This window comes from Mycteria americana, chromosome 1 (assembly GCF_035582795.1).
Source record: "Mycteria americana isolate JAX WOST 10 ecotype Jacksonville Zoo and Gardens chromosome 1, USCA_MyAme_1.0, whole genome shotgun sequence".
NCBI lineage: Eukaryota > Metazoa > Chordata > Aves > Ciconiiformes > Ciconiidae > Mycteria > Mycteria americana.
Genome location: NC_134365.1, coordinates 199,113,548 through 199,130,868, shown reverse-complemented (window position 1 = coordinate 199,130,868; position 17,321 = coordinate 199,113,548). Strand labels below are relative to the sequence as shown.

The 17,321-nt window shown below is 45.4% G+C and overlaps 1 protein-coding gene across 1 annotated transcript in view; it reads right to left on the bottom strand.

The window, feature by feature from the left end:
* The window catches only part of FLT1 (fms related receptor tyrosine kinase 1), a 113,237-nt gene extending 96,430 nt beyond the window's left edge, over nucleotides 1-16,807 (bottom strand). Inside the window, exons 1-4 of the mRNA XM_075498865.1 lie at nucleotides 15,384-16,807; nucleotides 14,680-14,741; nucleotides 633-729; nucleotides 116-336 (exon numbers count right to left, since the gene is read on the bottom strand). Of these exons, the coding sequence (XP_075354980.1) occupies nucleotides 116-336; nucleotides 633-729; nucleotides 14,680-14,741; nucleotides 15,384-16,807 (1,804 nt within the window). The remainder of the gene's footprint in view (nucleotides 1-115; nucleotides 337-632; nucleotides 730-14,679; nucleotides 14,742-15,383) is intronic.
* Between the last annotated feature and the right edge of the window lie 514 nt (nucleotides 16,808-17,321).

The window sequence follows — 17,321 nt, the reverse complement described above, 5'->3', positions numbered from 1 at the left end:
AGGCTTAAAATTTCATTCAAAACCCTGTTATTTAACCACAGCTGAACTGCCTTATTTATCCATTTTGCTGTATTGAAGTGAAAGTATCAAGAAGTGTTAAAAACCATAATCTTACCGTTAATAAATACATAGACTGTAGACTCCTTCCTCTTTTTTGCTGGACTTGTTGGGTATTTGCAGCTATAGTTTCCAGTGTCACTTGCTTGAGTTCTGCTCAAGGTCAGACTGCTGCAGGACTGCTTCCCATTCCTTCCACAGGCATATTTAATTACTTTCAGCCTTTTGCTATCCTTACTTAGAGTTTCAGGCAAAGACCATGAATGAACCATTTCCCCCCTGCAAATACAGATAAGGAAGCAGAAACAATTATGTTGGGCTGCAATTATATCGCTCCAGTTCCCAAGCTTTCTTTTTTATTATATCAGGCTATTTCTGGGGTTCTCTTTTATCTTGTTTTCCAAAAACAACAACAGAAACAACAAAGAACTATTAAACAATTGCCATTGAAGTTCACTCCCCACCTTTCCCCACAACATAAGGTTTCATTTTTTTCTAATTTCAATGACAAAAAAAGAAAGTGTCAGGTGTATGAACTCCCAGCCAAATTATCAGAATCCAACTCAGCTGGTTACCTGCAGGTGAGGTTTAAAGTCTGGCCTGCTTGAACAACGTGCTGTGTGCCATTTATGCTCAGCTCAGGAACTTTTAATTTTGATCCTGAACTAGATCCTAGAAAAACAAAGAAAAAAAAAACCATTAACAATGACAAATCATCCTGTTCCCAGTCCACTCACATTTATGATGTTATACTGGAAGGGGAAAGCAAAGAAAAGGGGATGTCCGCCTTACCACACATACTCTTTTGCTCTGGGCATAATGCTGCTGTCCTGACTCAGGACTCACACAAGCTTCCATGAGAATTTTCCATGAGAATTACTCAGGAAAGAAAGTAGAAATGAAAGCTATGCAAATTTTGGTCAATGACTTTCCTCTCAGATTGTTCACTGAGCATACCATGAAGAAAGTTCAGGACCTTGCGGCTACACATCTAACCAAGGAAGCGTGCCCTCAAGCACTGCTGGCTGCATTTCCTTAGGAAACACCACCATGGCAGCCCCTTCAATGGGAAGTCGGCCACTTCCATGGCAAGAGCCACATAATGACCTCTAAGATACTGAACTCTGACTCAAACAACTTGCTGCAAAGCTGGAACTGCTCTGGAAGGAGTGATAGGGGATTAAGGATCTTCCCTTCCTGACTGAAGGTCACAGCACTGTTCCCTACGGTCCCTCACTGCAGGCTTCCTACCAGTGAAGTGGTGTCAAAAGGTAACTGGACAGCTCTACAATAAATTTTGAGAACAAGATCAAGGCACCCTCCAGACCAGATTTGCTGCTTATTGAGAAAGCAAGCATGCCAGCATGGTCCCAGTTATGGCCAGACCATTCTGGTGTGGGTGAAACCCTCGGTGTCAGTATAACATGAGGTGGCTTAGGACACTTGAAAACATCCAGGCAGGCTTCTCACAAGCACGTGAAGGCAATTTGTAGGAAGTTCATGAAAAAGCCCCGTGGTCAGAAGACTAGAGGAACACTGGACCTTCCCTCTCATCAAGCCAGCAAGTGCTGGAAAGGCATGTTTTATCTTTGCCCCATAACAGCCTATGGCCACAAAAGCTTTTATGGCAAGCAGACAGAAATGCATGCCTTAGAGAAGAAACAGTCCTTGATCCATCCCATTGCCCTCGCACTCACAGCAAAGTGTTCCAGAAGCTAGGAACGTAACAAGCAAATATTTTGAAACAGTTAAAGTTGAAAACCAGTTTAAGTCTAAATCTGGACCCGAGTTCAATTTGTGCAGATTTCAGTGTTGCGAGAGAAGAGCAGAGAGTACCCCAGATCACGTTACTCTAAAGAGAAAGTATGTCTTTGTCAAAGTACGAGAGAAGCAGCATCACGTAAACAAAGGTAATGTGGATTTTCCACTATGATGCAGTCAAGTACAGTTTCAGTTTAGCTATTTTAAGCCCTTCCAAGAGGTCCCTGCCACAGCCAAGTATGAACAGCTGTATGCACCAAACATAGGAGAAATACATGAATCTTATTTGGCTGCTACGGATCACCCACTGGAAAGGCCTCCCTCTTTCATTGACTATAGAAGGAACTTTTGGTCATCAACTCTGGCTGAGATTAGCGACTAAATTTCGGCTGTATAAACCCTCCAAATTCAGCAGTTTTCACCCAGCAGCAGATGCAGCCTCAGATTAGAGGCTGAATGGCAAAACTTTGTTCTGAGATGTAGACTTGAACTCCTCCAGTCTGAGCAAGGCCTAGAAGCCAAGTCTCCACTTCTGGAGAGAGATGCTAAAAGTACAAGGATTTTGTACAAAAGGTAAAGAGGCACTGCCCTCATCTGCTGGGTTTGGGGTCTTTTTTGAGAAGCCAGCTGTGCTCCATTTGTCCATAAGTATTTCCTACTAATTCCTTGTAACATCAGTGGAGACAAGGGACCTAAATCACCTTCTGGGACTACCTAGCGCAATCCATGAAAAGCAGCAAATAGCGGATTAGGTGTTCAAAACTGTTTGCTAGAGGTCTTCAAAACTGTTTGCTAGAGGTCTTCAGAGACCTGTTTCTCTTCCTTAAAAATATAGGAAACATACAGTGTAGGGGTTAACTAACTTTTAACTAATCTTTGACATCTAAGATACATTGATCTGCATTTTTCTTTTTAGCCCTGTATATCTTATTTAAGTTGTGGCTCCAGTAGTTTTCCTGTATATACTAACATCCATCCCTATTCAAAAGAAGATTTAAAGGGTACACTTAAACATAAACTAAACTATAGCTCACTTAAACAGGCTTCAAGCAAGGGCATAACAAGTTTTCAGAATAAAAAGGTCCTCTGAACTGCACCATAAATATTACCAGGAATTTGAATGGTGATACTGTACAAATACACAGACTTCCTCTGCAATTTGTCTAGACCATCATACTTCTAACTAGAGGGGAGAAAAGATGCAGCAGATCTTTGAAGAAGCAATTTGTTATGTGATATCTTGCAAACATACATTTTTCTCACCTACCATTTAAGGATCTCAACTCTGAAATGCTGGGTCTGCCAAATAGCGCACTGTGCTTTTATGGGATAGTCTCCCATAAATGCTTACCATCTATGAGTCTGCTCATTTGCAGTTCTGAAATAATGTCCCTGAAGCTAAACACTGAGAATTTGAGATAAGACCTTACAAGAGTTCAGGCAGCTTCTGTGAAGAGCAATGCAGGCACTTTGGTTGAGAGTTTGTCAATGTCCTCCAACTAAACAATCTGACAGCTTCATGAAACCACCATGTTCCTGCATTTCATTCGTATTCCTCTCGTCATCCCAGAACTGGAGGCTCAGATGCTCTCCCAAGAAGGCACCGTTTATATCCAGCTTTATGAATCTTGTTCCTTACTTCAGTGGGGAACCTGGCCTCAAGCTTCCCTGAGCTGCTCCTTATTTCGGGCTCTAGAAAAGCTGAAAGCACACAATGCTGTTTACAAACAGCTCAGTATGTATGAAAAAACCATCAGTAATGGTCTGCCAGAGGAACCCATCAGGATCAAAACCTAGGTGCTAGAGTTGCAACACTCAACCCAGTTGCTAGAGAGCAACATGTAGATTGCTTCCAGTGTAAAACTGATGGAAAGGTGGAAAATCTATGTGCATGACAGGTGCTGAGAGCAAGGCAGGAGAGCAAGTCTGCAGTGCCTGGTCATGACTGTGGTGCCGAGTGCTCGGCTTTGCTCAGCACCAGCACCCTGCCCAGGAGCAAAGCCAGCCATGCAGCACCATGCCCATGCTTGACCCACACCAGCACCAGGAGACCAGCCCTGGGAATGTGGGCTGCTGTTGTTTTCAAGTCTGCCGAAGGTGAAGGAGAAAAAAACATTATAAATGTTACCAACTTTTCTCTTGGCAACTCTACGGGGTTATAAGCGAAGACATCCACATGAAAATCTCAAGATCTATCTTAAAACAAGTGTACAAAACAAGACAGCCTGGAAGCCTATATGTCAGAAGATCTGTCTCAGAGTTATTAAAATCAAATTAAAAAAAAAAAAAAAAAAACACAGATCTTTTCACCCCATCCTGCACGCAAAAAAGAAACCCAGATATGCTGGATGCATACTCAAGCTTTTGCCCTTTTACATATATTATGTGTATCTAAAAGACAGCGCAGTATTTGTAAATATTGTGGGCGGGATCTTAAGGAGTGCTTAGTGTTTGTCTAACTTTGCTCCCATTGATATAAGGCAGAGTTTCGTAACTGATTTCAAGTACATTTTAGACATTTAACTCCAGTAGTTAATCATATTAACATTCAAGACCTAATATCAATGTTTTTGGCATGATAGATCAGATTTGTTATATATTCATTCATTTAGTTTTCCACTCACAAAAAGATGAAGTAAAACATCCTATTTCTAGCCAATATTGTTGCTTTTGCAAGTATGCGAGACAATGCTTTTACCAGCAAGATGCTAAATCTTGAAGAAAAATAGCTTTATTTGACATCCTATCTATTCATGGGTCATTAGCTTCCTTACGTTTTTAAATGCTTCAAAACTGATGCAGAGTACAAACGCAATAGAGTTTGACATGTTTACCAGAAAAGAAAAAGGAAGGAGAATAGCAGGGAAATTCCTACTGTCAATATTTAGAAGCGGATTATGTCTTCTATGTACCTTCTCTGGGCATTTTACTTGACACTGTCTTTTCTGAAGGGTCATGGCTCAACAGGACATGTTCACTTATCATTGTGCCTGTCACTAAGCGACCATCAGCAGCCTACCCTCACACTGACCTACATTGGGGGGTGCAACTTCTTTTCATGTGACAACAAGAGAACTAATTAATCCTGATAACTGAGGAATCTCCTCCCATAGGGAAAGGGGTGATTTTTTTTGGCATATTCTATTTGTTTCGGAAGGCTTATTAGATACATGTGAAAGTCAGTCAACAGGGTTGCTTAATTAATGAGCAAACATTAATTTAGATTGCAAAAGTTAGCCATTCTGTCTAAAATAAGGGAAGGAGAAATAACTTTTTTAAGAAAGCAGAGGGTATAATCTGTAATTTGCAAAGGAAGAGAAGCATAAACTTTCTTCAATTATTTTCTGCCTTGCAAAAAAGGCAATGCTCTTCCTGAATGAAGTAAACAAAAATTTCATAGAATCATAGAATATCTCAAGTTGGAAGGGACCCATAAGGATCATCCAGTCCAACTCCCTGCTCCTCACAGGACTAGACACTGATTACAACTAATTAAAAAAAAAAAAAAGATAAAATAAATGAACATGCATATATTTTTCCAATATGATGTGTGAGTTCAGTTCTATAGACATCTGAGCAACCATGCACACATGATCAACCTTCCACTGATTTTAGCTAAACCTCAGTTTCTCTTAAAAGGATAGATCTGCTGAGCTTAAAATTGGGACCACATTCTGGATTATTATCCCCATTCTGATTTTTCCAGCTTTTACTTTCAAATTTCCTTTTATACACTGAATTTCTGCTGCCTCTGACCAAAGAAAGTAAACCCAAAAGCTAGCTTTATGGCTTAGTTAAAAAAATATATTCTATTAGAAGTTATTAGAAGTTTCCTTGAAGTTAACAGATTTGGTGGCCTTTTACTTTTAACATGTTCTTCATAATTTGAGGCTGTGTGATTGTCTTCCAACCACTCCAGTTATCCTGAACATTTGATTAATCTTTTTTCACCTGCACAACGAGAGGTTAAGAAGAACTACCAGTTTATCTTTGCAACTTCAGTGTATACAAAGAATCTGACCTTCTGGGTTTAAAGTGCCATCTGTGGGCAATAAAGTTATCCATCATGAAGTAATTGTTTCAGTCATTGTTGGATTTGCACATGTTTTAAAGCTTGTTAAACATAACCGACTCTTTGTGGGTTTTACCATCAAATACCATTTCCTCCCGATTCAAACACATTCAGCAAAGATGTATTTTGTGGAGGACACTCCTGAACTGGAAAGAGAGCGCATATGATTTCTATTCGCTATTAGTGTCTTCGCCTCTCTGTGCTCCTTAAAACGCAGGTCATTCAGTTCAAATGCAGCCCAGGACTTTACTCTTGCTTATGAGCACTTCCTCATGAGTCATCCCATTGAAGGGAATGGGAATACCCACACGTGTGCAACTAATAAGCAATTGCAGAATCCGGCCGAAATGCTTAGGAGCATGGTAATACCCAGTAGCTTGACCTTCGGTGCATCTCCAGTGAAAACGAGCTGACTCTGATCTGCAGCATCTTAACCAGAACATGGCCACCAGCTAACCTCATATGGGGCATACAGCTTTACTTCATTTCGTAAGGAAATCTGTGTTATTGGTAGTTTTCTTTATTTCAGAGCTCTCCTTGGCAAGCTACTGTATTACCGACTCTTCTAAAGGTACTTCAGGCCACTCTGTGAGTAAATACAACTTTTCTTTTGGCCAAACAGTTGCACCTTCCCATAATAATTCCCATTACATCATTAGTCCAAATCACTCTATTTTAAAAAAAGAGAGAGAAAAAGGAATTTGTGGTCAACTCTTGAGAGCCATTTAAAGTTTTTATTTACATCTGACCATAAGGAGAAATGTTGACCAATAGGTCCTCCTAGTTTAATCAACACTGAGATTCTCATCAGCATCAATACTTGCATTTATAAGACAAGAAAACTTCTAGGCAGAATTGTCTCAAAATTTGAGTGGCAATTGGAAAAAAAAATTTTTTTTTTCCTGCCTGAAGGGCAAAGGTCTGGCCTGGTCCTGCCACAGGGCTAGAGGGACAAGGGATCACTCTGGATAATGAAGTTTTTGACTTCTGTGACTGCTGGTGGCTGGGAAGAACCGCTACTGGAAGAAGCTACTCTTCCCCCTCCTTGGCAGCAATAGCCCCTATTTCATCTATGTTGCCTGGGTTTCTAGTGCTCAGGCACAGGCAAAGCAGCCAGCGCAGTCTGGTTCCTGCATCCAGAGGTAAAAGCACCATCTCCATTGCCTGTATTTAGAAACAGGCTCCAGGGAAGACCTACAGTGCCAAACCATGAGCCACCTTGCGGTTCAAAGCAGTATCTCCAGGTCTTTCAGATGCCATCTAGGTCCCCATCCTAAAGGAAACATCACAGTCCTTCATACACCTAATTTCATACCACTTCTCTGAAGCAAATCCAAACATCCCACCTAACGTCTGCAGAAGAGAAACTAAGACAGCTTGTCTGTGAGGTAGCAAGGAGGTATGCCTATGTCCCAAGCTGACATTGACAATTGTCCAGATGAGCAAACTCACGATCTGAAGCAGCAAAATGTAACCACTATTTCTGTCAAAGCAGAACTTTGCAGGGCAACTAAAGGCCATGGGGAGTTGCAAGGGTTAACAGACATAGGTTCTTGGACTCTAAGGTAGCTTTGTCCCTGTTTCCTGTTTGCTCTTGTGCAAAGAAAGGCACCGTGTGTGCTGGTACATAGCCGGCAAACAGAAACACGCTCAGGGCAGAAGACAGGGTTCAAGCTGTCCACTCCTCAACAGATCTATCACTCACACATGCCTCTGTTGTGACTAAAATGTGTTCTTGTTTGCTTTCAAGATCAAGAAAACTGTTGGAAGCTATTTACTTACAAAGTACACATTGATGCATAAAAATAATCCATTCATTGATTTGTCCCTTCTGGGTCCAGAAAGGACATTCTGATTACTCAGTCTGATGTTCTGCAACACGTGCCCAGTAGATTTCTGGATTAAATGCTTAAATCTAATTAATCTCAACTATAACTTAAGAATTTAAAGTACCATTAGGACATAACGGTCAGCCAAGAAAATGGATAGGTTAATGGATGAGAAAGCTGGGCTACTGTATGATACAGCATTTTAATAGAGTCTGAACAGTATAAGGTTTATCACAGCTTATAAACCTGATAAACAGTATAAGGTTTATCACAGTAGCTCAGAAGAGTCTTGGACAGACTAAAATGCCTTGACCCTGACTCCATGCCCTGGAATTAAAAATCAGTCAGCAGGGCAAATGGATACGCTACCACCCACGAAAGGTCTTCACAGGCACAGAGGGATGTGTATGTCTACTATTTGAGCAAGCGTGTCCTTCCCCTCTCAGTTCTGGATCTCAGAGCAAGTGATAAGAGTTTATTTACTATCTGTATGCTTTTGCTGTCCCTAGACGTGTATACACACTGATACGAGATTAGATGCTGTAGAGGCAAGGCAAAACACCCGGTAGCTAAAAACAGAGCAAGTACAATTCTGATAGCACTTCATTAACACTTCCGAGCAGTACACATTATCACGCCAATATGGTCAATAGCTGTAAATGTAAACAAATATGTATTTCCCCTATAATTGCCAAATATTTTACCTGTATTTGCCCTAGCTAAGTAAGGCTGTGCTTGCAGAAGCCTGTGGTAAAACCATTTTATTAAAGAGCAGGGGGGGTTGTTCATTTAAAAATTCAGATCTAGAAATTTAACAAGCTAAAATCACAGTTGGTTATTTGAAATACATCTGGCTCCAGGTACTACCAATTGAAAGCATTACCATTTCCCATCATACCTGGGCAGCTGGAAATCTGCAAAGACAGCCAAGGCCGTGCCGTTTAGTGCACTGTGCCCAGGCAATACCTGCTTGAAGGCACTAGCTTCACCAACTTGTCAGAACACTCTGTCCTGTCTGCCCTAAAGTCACCAGGTGATTTTGAGCATGGGCACAGGCGCTTTACGTAATGCCATTTAAAATAAATGTCAAAATTTAACATTCGGAGAACCTGGGAGGGGAAAAAAAAAAAAATCTTAGTTTCCTCTTTTATTCACCCAATTTTAATAAGTCTAGAAACTTAGCATCTGACATGAGCACCTTTGCTAACGTCTGGCCTGGCAACGGTGCTCCTTGCATTAGCTATATAAGGAGAAAGCAGTTACAGATAAGAATTAAAATCAGCTATAATCACAAACTTTTTATTCCACATTGAGCATATGGAATTGAAAATGGCAATCCAAATGTACCGTCTAACACCTCCGTTATGAACCCTCATGGGATCATCACTTTGGTAAACCACACCAAGTGGGCAAAATGCACAAATATATGGTGTGCATTGAGAAAAGCAAGAGCAATATCACAGTTGTGTCCACCTTAGTCTGGTCTTCTCTCCAACAGCGTGAATGCCCAGCTTAAAAAAACAGGTCCGCTGAGGCTGTTCTCAGAGAACAGGGCAGAGCTAGGCTGTAGCGATACTTCACAGCCATATTCGGCACAGGTCCGTGTGGCTCACATACATGCCCCTCCACCTCGACGTGCCTGTGCTGGCCCCTCTGGGGAGACCCTGCTCAGGCCATTGCAGATGAGAGGTGGCTGTGACTGCATCATCTGCCCATCCAAAAGTGATGCCGTGTGGTCGGCCACTGGCATTCACCCAGGAGTATGGTTTCACACCTCCGCACAAGATTAAGCCTCTGGTGCTTACAGGAGTGTAGGTAGCCCTACCTATATTACGTCTGTGAGCCATCAGATCTACTCTATCACTTACTGACACGTGTCAGCAACCACTGCGCCTCTGCTCTAATTCCACCGTGACAGATCCCAGCACATAATCATCAGTCTGATATTTTTTTGAGAAAAGTTTATCCCATTAACTAGCATAGTAGGAAAGTATGGATACAGTATCAAAGACAAAGCATGCACATTAAAAACAGACTCAAAAATAATTTAAAATTCCTATATAGACTAAGAGGGTAAATTTTCTTGACGAAATTAACTTTATTTACCAACTTGATGCTTAAGTTTTGTTACAGATTCCCTGGCAGGACAAATTAAGCAATATAATAGGATTGGATTGGAAGACTATTTCTTATAGATGTCTAAGCAGACAAACTGCCTACCTGCCAGTAACCTGCCAGCTCAGCCAGCAACACAGGCTTATCAAATCCATTTGGGGCTGTACTATTCATTAAGCTGTGCACACAGAAATAAATGAGGAACGAAATAAAAGAAAACGTAAAGCAAAGTTGCAGGATTTCCACTTTGCTGAAAGCTGCCAGTTATTATTTCCGATGCTCCATCATTACGGCTGAACTGTCCTGTAACACTCCAAGAAAAAAAAAAAAAGACAAAGCTGGGAACTGACTTTCCATCCACCCTACTTTAACCTATAAAACAGAGCTATAAGCAAAAGCCCTGGGTTCAAAACAAGGGAGAATAACTAATGCGACATAACAATTTAAACTAGAGAGGTGAGAACCAGAACAGTCTGCACAGAGGACTCCTTTGCAATGGCACAAGAGGCTGAACCCATTCTGCAGTTAAATGACATCTAAACCACGAAGTCTGTGGTAGGTGCACATGCGGAAAGCTTCTGGCAAGCTTGCCTATGGCTCAATTTACACTGGGAAATTATAATCATTAACACGTACAAAATAGGTTAGGACGAACATTAATTATAGCACTGGATGAAACAAAGAAAGGTAGGGTTTCACCCCAAATGCTACCAGCACAACAGAAGAAGAAAATTTATATTATATTTGTATTGTGTTATACAATATAATGCAATTTAATCCCACTGTGTTATATCCATTTGCCATAAACATAGACAACACCTAAATTTTGGCAGACACTAATTTTAGTTTCCTTGACCCTCAATCCCACGGTTTCTTAGTAAATAATAGTGGATTTTAGATTATACTACAAAAAAATTTCCTCTCTGGAGAATTTTATCAGATAACTGCTTCCTGCAAGGTTCCTTGAACCTCCCCTGAAGATCCTATGTTGGACACCGCTGGAGACATGACACAGAGCTAAATAGAGCCCTTGTCTGATCCAGGATGGCAACTCTCACACTTCTGTTAACATTAGTCCATGGTGATCCTGATGAGAGGTTTTTCCACAGAGGAATGACAATGGGAACAAAAGAGGCGAATTCCTTCATTCCGTGGCAGGGAAGAATCCCACAGGAAGGACGTTTAAGTGAACTATGTGAAATCGTGAAATTCCTCTCATGAAACGCCCTCACACTCATCCCTCGCCACTCCCCACGCACTAAGCAGGGGGTCCTGTTCCCAGAGCACAGGCTTCCCAAGGGAACTTGCAAGGAGCAGAGACATCTGCTCACGGGTCCCCGGCTCTGCGAGGGCCACCGTGCCCTGCCCGCTCAGCCCCCGCTTCCAGGCAGGGCACGGAAATAATGTCATCACATTGCCACAGCATCTTCAACCCACTGAAGTCCTAGAAACAGCTTCCTTCTAACCACCTCCCCATCCTCCAGCTGCTGGAATGGCAAAAGGCACCTTGTTTCAAGGCCGTAGCTCCAAAAGAGGGAATATGACTTAAAAGGGATTGCATTTAGGAGTGCTTAGTGCCATGTATCAGTGAATGTTGGAAGAGTAGCCCCACTGTCTAGAAAAGTATTGGAATCATGCAAAGAGCAATCAGTGTCAATCCCATCACACTGGATTGTGCTCTGTCTAAATATGTTACAGGGGTGACTTAACATTGTGAATATGGACAAATTGATTTTGGTACTGAAAATCAACCAGGATTTGAAGGAAAAACAACAGAGAGTAAAATCAGAATGTGATTTTGAATGTGAACCCTTTGTTTCTCCATTAACAGAAACCAAACAAAAGTCTGGGAAAGATGATGAATACATCAGTTAACTGTTTCACAAGCATCTATAATAGTCTTGAATAATACAGATGTGTCACGAGCAAAATCATCCTCCTCTTCATCTTTAGGCTGGCACATTTCCACTCACTGTGCCACAAAAAAAAACCCAAATACCAAGCATGACTTAATACAGAAGAAATAGTCATCCACACTCCCAGTCCAAGTTTCTCCATACATCTCAATGGCTCAAGACTTAAGTTTCAGACAAAAGTACCTCTGAAATGTATAGTTTCAAATCCCTTTCCCCACACCCTTGTATTTCTCAATCTGTTATCGCTTTGCTTAGTTCCAGCATTAATTCATTCTGCCAGTCACAAAAGGCATGATACTGTGCCACGCTTGGCTTTGGAGAGAGCACTAATGCCTGTATTTTCACTTTTCAAACTGCTGCTTGCAGCAGATCTTTTTCTTTTAACCACCAGGATTTATGCAGTGCTGACCTCCAACCGTGGGGGAATGAAACTGAACTTCTGCATCTTGATAGGAAAAAACTGTGTGGGCACCTGCCTGACAATCACTGGGCCAATTTTAGGACGAGCGGTTCCCACGTGGTGGATTAAGAAGTCAGGCCATTCCCAGCTGGGAATGCTTGGGAACGGCTGTTTCTCAGTTGCAGGAACATGTGTAGTAAGGATGCATCACAAGGGCAAAGAGAGAAAAGCCTGGTGCTGTCCATGGGTGGAATTCATGCTCAAATATACACAGAAATGTTTCCCAACATTCTTACAAATATTGATAGAGGAAAAAAAAAGGGACTGCCAGGGGGGAAGTGAGATCTAAAGATAAAGCATGTCTGTGGAGGGTGCAGTGCTTCTTGAAGGTCTCACACCAATAGGAGAAACTTGCCTCCAAGAGCAGAGATGGCTGTGGTTGGGCATCCCACACTTCATGGCAAAGCTACTCTTGCAGCAGTCTCACTTTCCACTCCCTCTGGGGCTGCAGCAGGAAGTCCCAACTCCTAACTTTGGGGGATTCAAAGGAACAATTTTGCTGATGAAGCCTCACCACAGCCTCATTGGACACAGACTTCTGAAATGCCGAACCTTAACCCTCATCTGCTGAGCTTCTTCCTTTCCCAATCTCAGTCAGATATGAAAATGAGCAAGTTGATAAACATTGTGCTTGAAGTTTCCAAACCACATTAAAGTGTAAGGACTCAGCAACTGTCCTGAAAATCTGGACAATTTCCTTTTGTCCTATACACCCACACAATGCAAAGAGCTACTTCTTTTAGTCTTTGAAGCATCTGACAAAAAATAGGCTCAACTTGTTTGTTATTGTTTACATGTTAAAAAAACCCAACACCACCAAAAAAATCCCCAAATATCCCCAGTGGCAAATTTTTAGGGTTTTAAATGTATCGAGTGCTTCTGGATATGAAGATATTTACTAGGGCACAGACCAAGTCCTGATTTCCTCCAGCATGAACCGTAAAGCTAGAAGGTGCTAGCCTAGCCCAAAGGAATTACTCCAGATTTACACCAGCTGTAAGAGAATGAAATCTAGCTTTGTGTAGAGCATATGAGTAAAACTGGTAAAACATCAGTAAGTGATGTAAGTGATTTTCTTTCACAGTGCTGGGAAGTTTGACACTTAAACCCCATATATACATTTTTTTTAAAACCTGTGTTATACAGCAGGGTCTAACTCTTCTGCCTTATGTGAATGTAGTCTGGAATTTTTAAGGGAGCTCAGTTTCCGTGAAGATTGAGAAGAACTGGAAACCCAGTTTTTCTGGACTCCATTAAGATCTCCAGTGCTAATCCCAAATTAGACCGCTGTAGCTGTGAGCCTGCTCAGCTGTTTCAGCTGAGTACTCAAATCAAACTGAAACCTTAACGCATGAACTTCCATCTGAATAGCACTTAAGTCAGGTTAGTTATTGCAAGAAATTAACCTCAGCACTGATTAGATTTGACCTGGAATTTCTTCCTTCATTTTTTCCAGCTGACCATGACATTGAAAAGTCCATCATTTGCTGGGGAGTTTGATGATCTAGTTCCAACTGGAATAACTGAGATTCGTATAGCACTGTTCACAGATAAGATTGTAATAGAGTCTATTTATCTTCTAGCTGCTAATTGTGAGGTATTGCTTCTGTGTGGAAAGCTGGAAATACAGCCAAATTATCAACTTATGTTTCTGGAAATGTGGCCACATAGTCCTTGATCCAGGCTGCAGAATCTCATCTTTTCAGGGTTTAAACCCAGTCCTTCACATTCCCAGATGTTACCGATTAAAATTATTGTCATACAAAGTCTAGGACTGAGAGACTGAACTTAATACGGCAACAAAATTTTCATGTTGACCATTATGTGTACAGTCTTTAGCATAATGTATGCAACACAATTTGTGGAATAAATATATACAAGCTATAAAGGAAACATATGCAAGTACTATGCCAGACACAGACAAAAGTATTGTTCTTTCCCATGATAGTAAAAATATGCATGTGCATAGAAATACAAGAGAGCTGGAGTGCCTGACGCTCACATGTCAAAGAAACATAATTTCCTTAAACTCATTTTTCAAATGGGGACTTTCACAGCTTGTAGCTTGCATGTTGCTTTGGGGAAACTGAAATTATTAAATACACATATATAAGCTCAAAGACCTCTTTCTGTCACTTCCTTATGAAGCTCTCTCTAGACACCCCCGAACCACTGACTATTTCTGTGAATCTCCTCTAGTACCTATCAGTAAATGGAAGCTCAGCAGACCCCCACAGAGACTGAATTACAAGAGTGGACCATACGGCAGTGATGAATCAAGTTTCATCAAGAACACTTGAAATGGGAAGTGCTGGACAGCCTGAGTAAGAGTTTTAGGTAAATAGGTAGTGAAGGAGTGTGAAATGGGAAGAAAAGCATAGAGATGCATGGTGCAACACATCCCACCACTTCACCAAGAAGTTGTAAACTCTCCGTGCAAATGCAAGTATGGAGAGTTTTACCACTGACCCAGAAAAAGCGTGATCAACCTATCTGGGATGTCCAAGCGAAGCTGCGCAAGGATGATTTTTCTTTCCAAAAAAAGAAAATGGAACAAAATCAGAGAGTTTGAAAAAGTCTAAATTCTGATTTGGGGCACAATCTCTTGTACATTTAAGGGGGATAAAAATTTCCAGCAAAACGGTTGTAAAGGCACTCAGCCAAACTACAGAGAAGCATCTTTTTGGTGCCTACCGCACCTGAGCCAACCCCAGGATTTACGTCCCCGGAACCCAGAGCACCAGGTTTTCCCCTAAACAAGCCAAGTTTTTCCCACTGGAATTGGTCTAGGGCCCACATGTCCCTGACAGTCCCTGGAACAGGAAGGTGAACCACAGTGTCTTACAGTCCCTGGCCCACAGAGTCCACCTTCTCCCTGGGCAGCGGGTTTGCCATGATTTGCACAATGGAAAACCTTTGCGACAGGAAAGAGGAAGCCAGTCCCCTAACATAGCTGGTCACTGCAGGAGCCCATGCGGGAGCGGGACGCCGAAGTTCAAGCTCAAGCTGTGAAGGAAGCCTGGCAAGGATTCGAACCCACATTTCCTGTACCCAGGGTGGGTGTCCCCTGCCTGTGCCTACTTCATCCTGGGCATAAGATCCTCCTTGGCAGAGACAAATAATGTGGGGAAATTAGCGCTTTCCTGGGGAAAAGAAAGGAAAGAAAAGAATACCTATGTATCTGTATCAAAGTTGATGAATCAGCACTTCCCGAGCAGGAAAACGTCTCGTCGGCGGCACCGCCAGCTCTCCTCCCGGGCAGCCTCGGGAGGCGGCTGCCGCCGGCCGGCAGCAGGGGCTGCGCCCGGGGAGCGCCGCGCCAGGGCTGCTCCCGCGGGCTCGGCGGCGCGGAGCGGCCGGAGCCCTTGGCCACTTGCGCGGGGGAGCGCAGCGGGCCGGGCGGCCGCACCGCCAGCCGCAGAACGGCCGCGCTACCCGGCCACTGGCCTCGGAGCCCGCCCCGGCGAGAGCTCGGCTTTTTCCTTGCCCGCCCGGTGTTTGCTCCCGCTCCCAGCCGGCGCCAGGCCCGGCGGTGCTGCGCGGAAGTTGCCCGCGGCTGCGCCCCGGGGCGCACCTGGGAGCCCCGTGCGGGCACGGGGAGCCCGAGCGCGGAAGGGCTGCGGGGCCGCTGGCCGCCCCGCGGGGCAGCCCCGCAGGTCGATGAGCCCACGCGGGAGCGGCCCGTGCCCGGCCCCCACGCACCCCTGCTCCCAGGTGACCAGCAAGGCGACGCAGGGATGCGCTGCCCACCACGGCGCTCCGGCGCAGCGGGGACGGCTCCTCTCTCAAAGTAAAACTGCACTCGATTAAGAAAAGCAAATCTTTGCACTGATTCACCCCGGCACACGCAGCATTGCGGGATGCAGGCGCCGGCGAGCAGCTCCATCCCGCTCTCCAGAGAGACCCACGCCGGGTACCCGCGCGGCCACCTCCCGCAGGCAGCCCCGACCGATGCTCCGCCGACCTGCCCGGGCGGGAGGCAGCAGGACCTGGATTTTTGCGAAGGAGACGGGCACCTTTTCCGCTCCACGGGCAGAATTGGGAGGGGCTGACACTTGGAAACAAAGCGGGGAGGAAAGAAGCCTGCCCTGCGGCCAAGACACGCTTTCTTTCCGTGATGCACCGGTTCGGACATCTCCCGGAACGGCTGTCCCCCGTGCCCGGGAAAGACTCGCCTCCCCGCCGGCACCGCCGCCTTGCCCGGAGGAGGGGAGGCACCGCGGCTCCGCACCGCCGGCACCCCCGGCGCGCTGCTCCCGGGCCGCTCCCGGGACACACCGCCGGGGATCCGGAGGCTAACGACCGCTCGGAATGCGGCGTTCCGCCACTCTCTGAAAAGCGGGGATCGCTTCCCCCGGCCCTGCCCAGGGGAGAGGGGCGGAGGGGAGGCAGGTGGCACCAGCCGACCGGCGGGGAGCGGCGGGGCCGGGCAGGGGCACGGCAGGCGCCGCCGAGGAGGCACGTCGCTGGGGGCACGTCGCGGAGAGCCCGGCGCGGAGCGGGGGCTGGAGGGGGCAGCGGGTCCCGGCGGACCCTTACCTGCGAGCAGGAGGGCGGCTCCCAGCAGCACGGTCCCTGAGAGCAGCTGGCGGGGCATGGTCCTGCCCGCGGGAGCGCAGGTCTCTTCCCCTGCCGGCGGCAGCGAGGCGGAGGCAGAGGCGCCGGCTGGGCTCCGACGGGGTCTCCTGGGTCCCGGGCTCCTCCCGCGGCGGCGGAGATAACGGCGCAGCGCGGCGCAGGATGCGCATCCAGCAGCCCTCGAAGCCCTCCCCGCCCGCCCCGGCCCGCGGAAAGGGAGTGTCCGCAGCGAGCCGCCCTGCCAGCTTCACCTCCCGCGGACATCAATTACCAGCCAGCCCCAGCCCCGCTGATTTATAACTTCTCCACCCCTCACCGCGCACCCCTCCGCCCCCCCGGCCCACATCCTCCGCCGGGAGCACGCCCTCCCCGGGACGCGTCCCCCGCCCGCCCGCCGGCGGGCACGGCGTTGCTCCCCCGCGGGTTTCCCGGCCCCGGCCGCCCCCGGTCCCCCGCGGAGCCCGGCCGTGCCCTCCGGCCGGGGCCCGGCGCTGGGGAGTTTCCAGCCGCCGCGTCCGCAGCGCTGCCGGGGC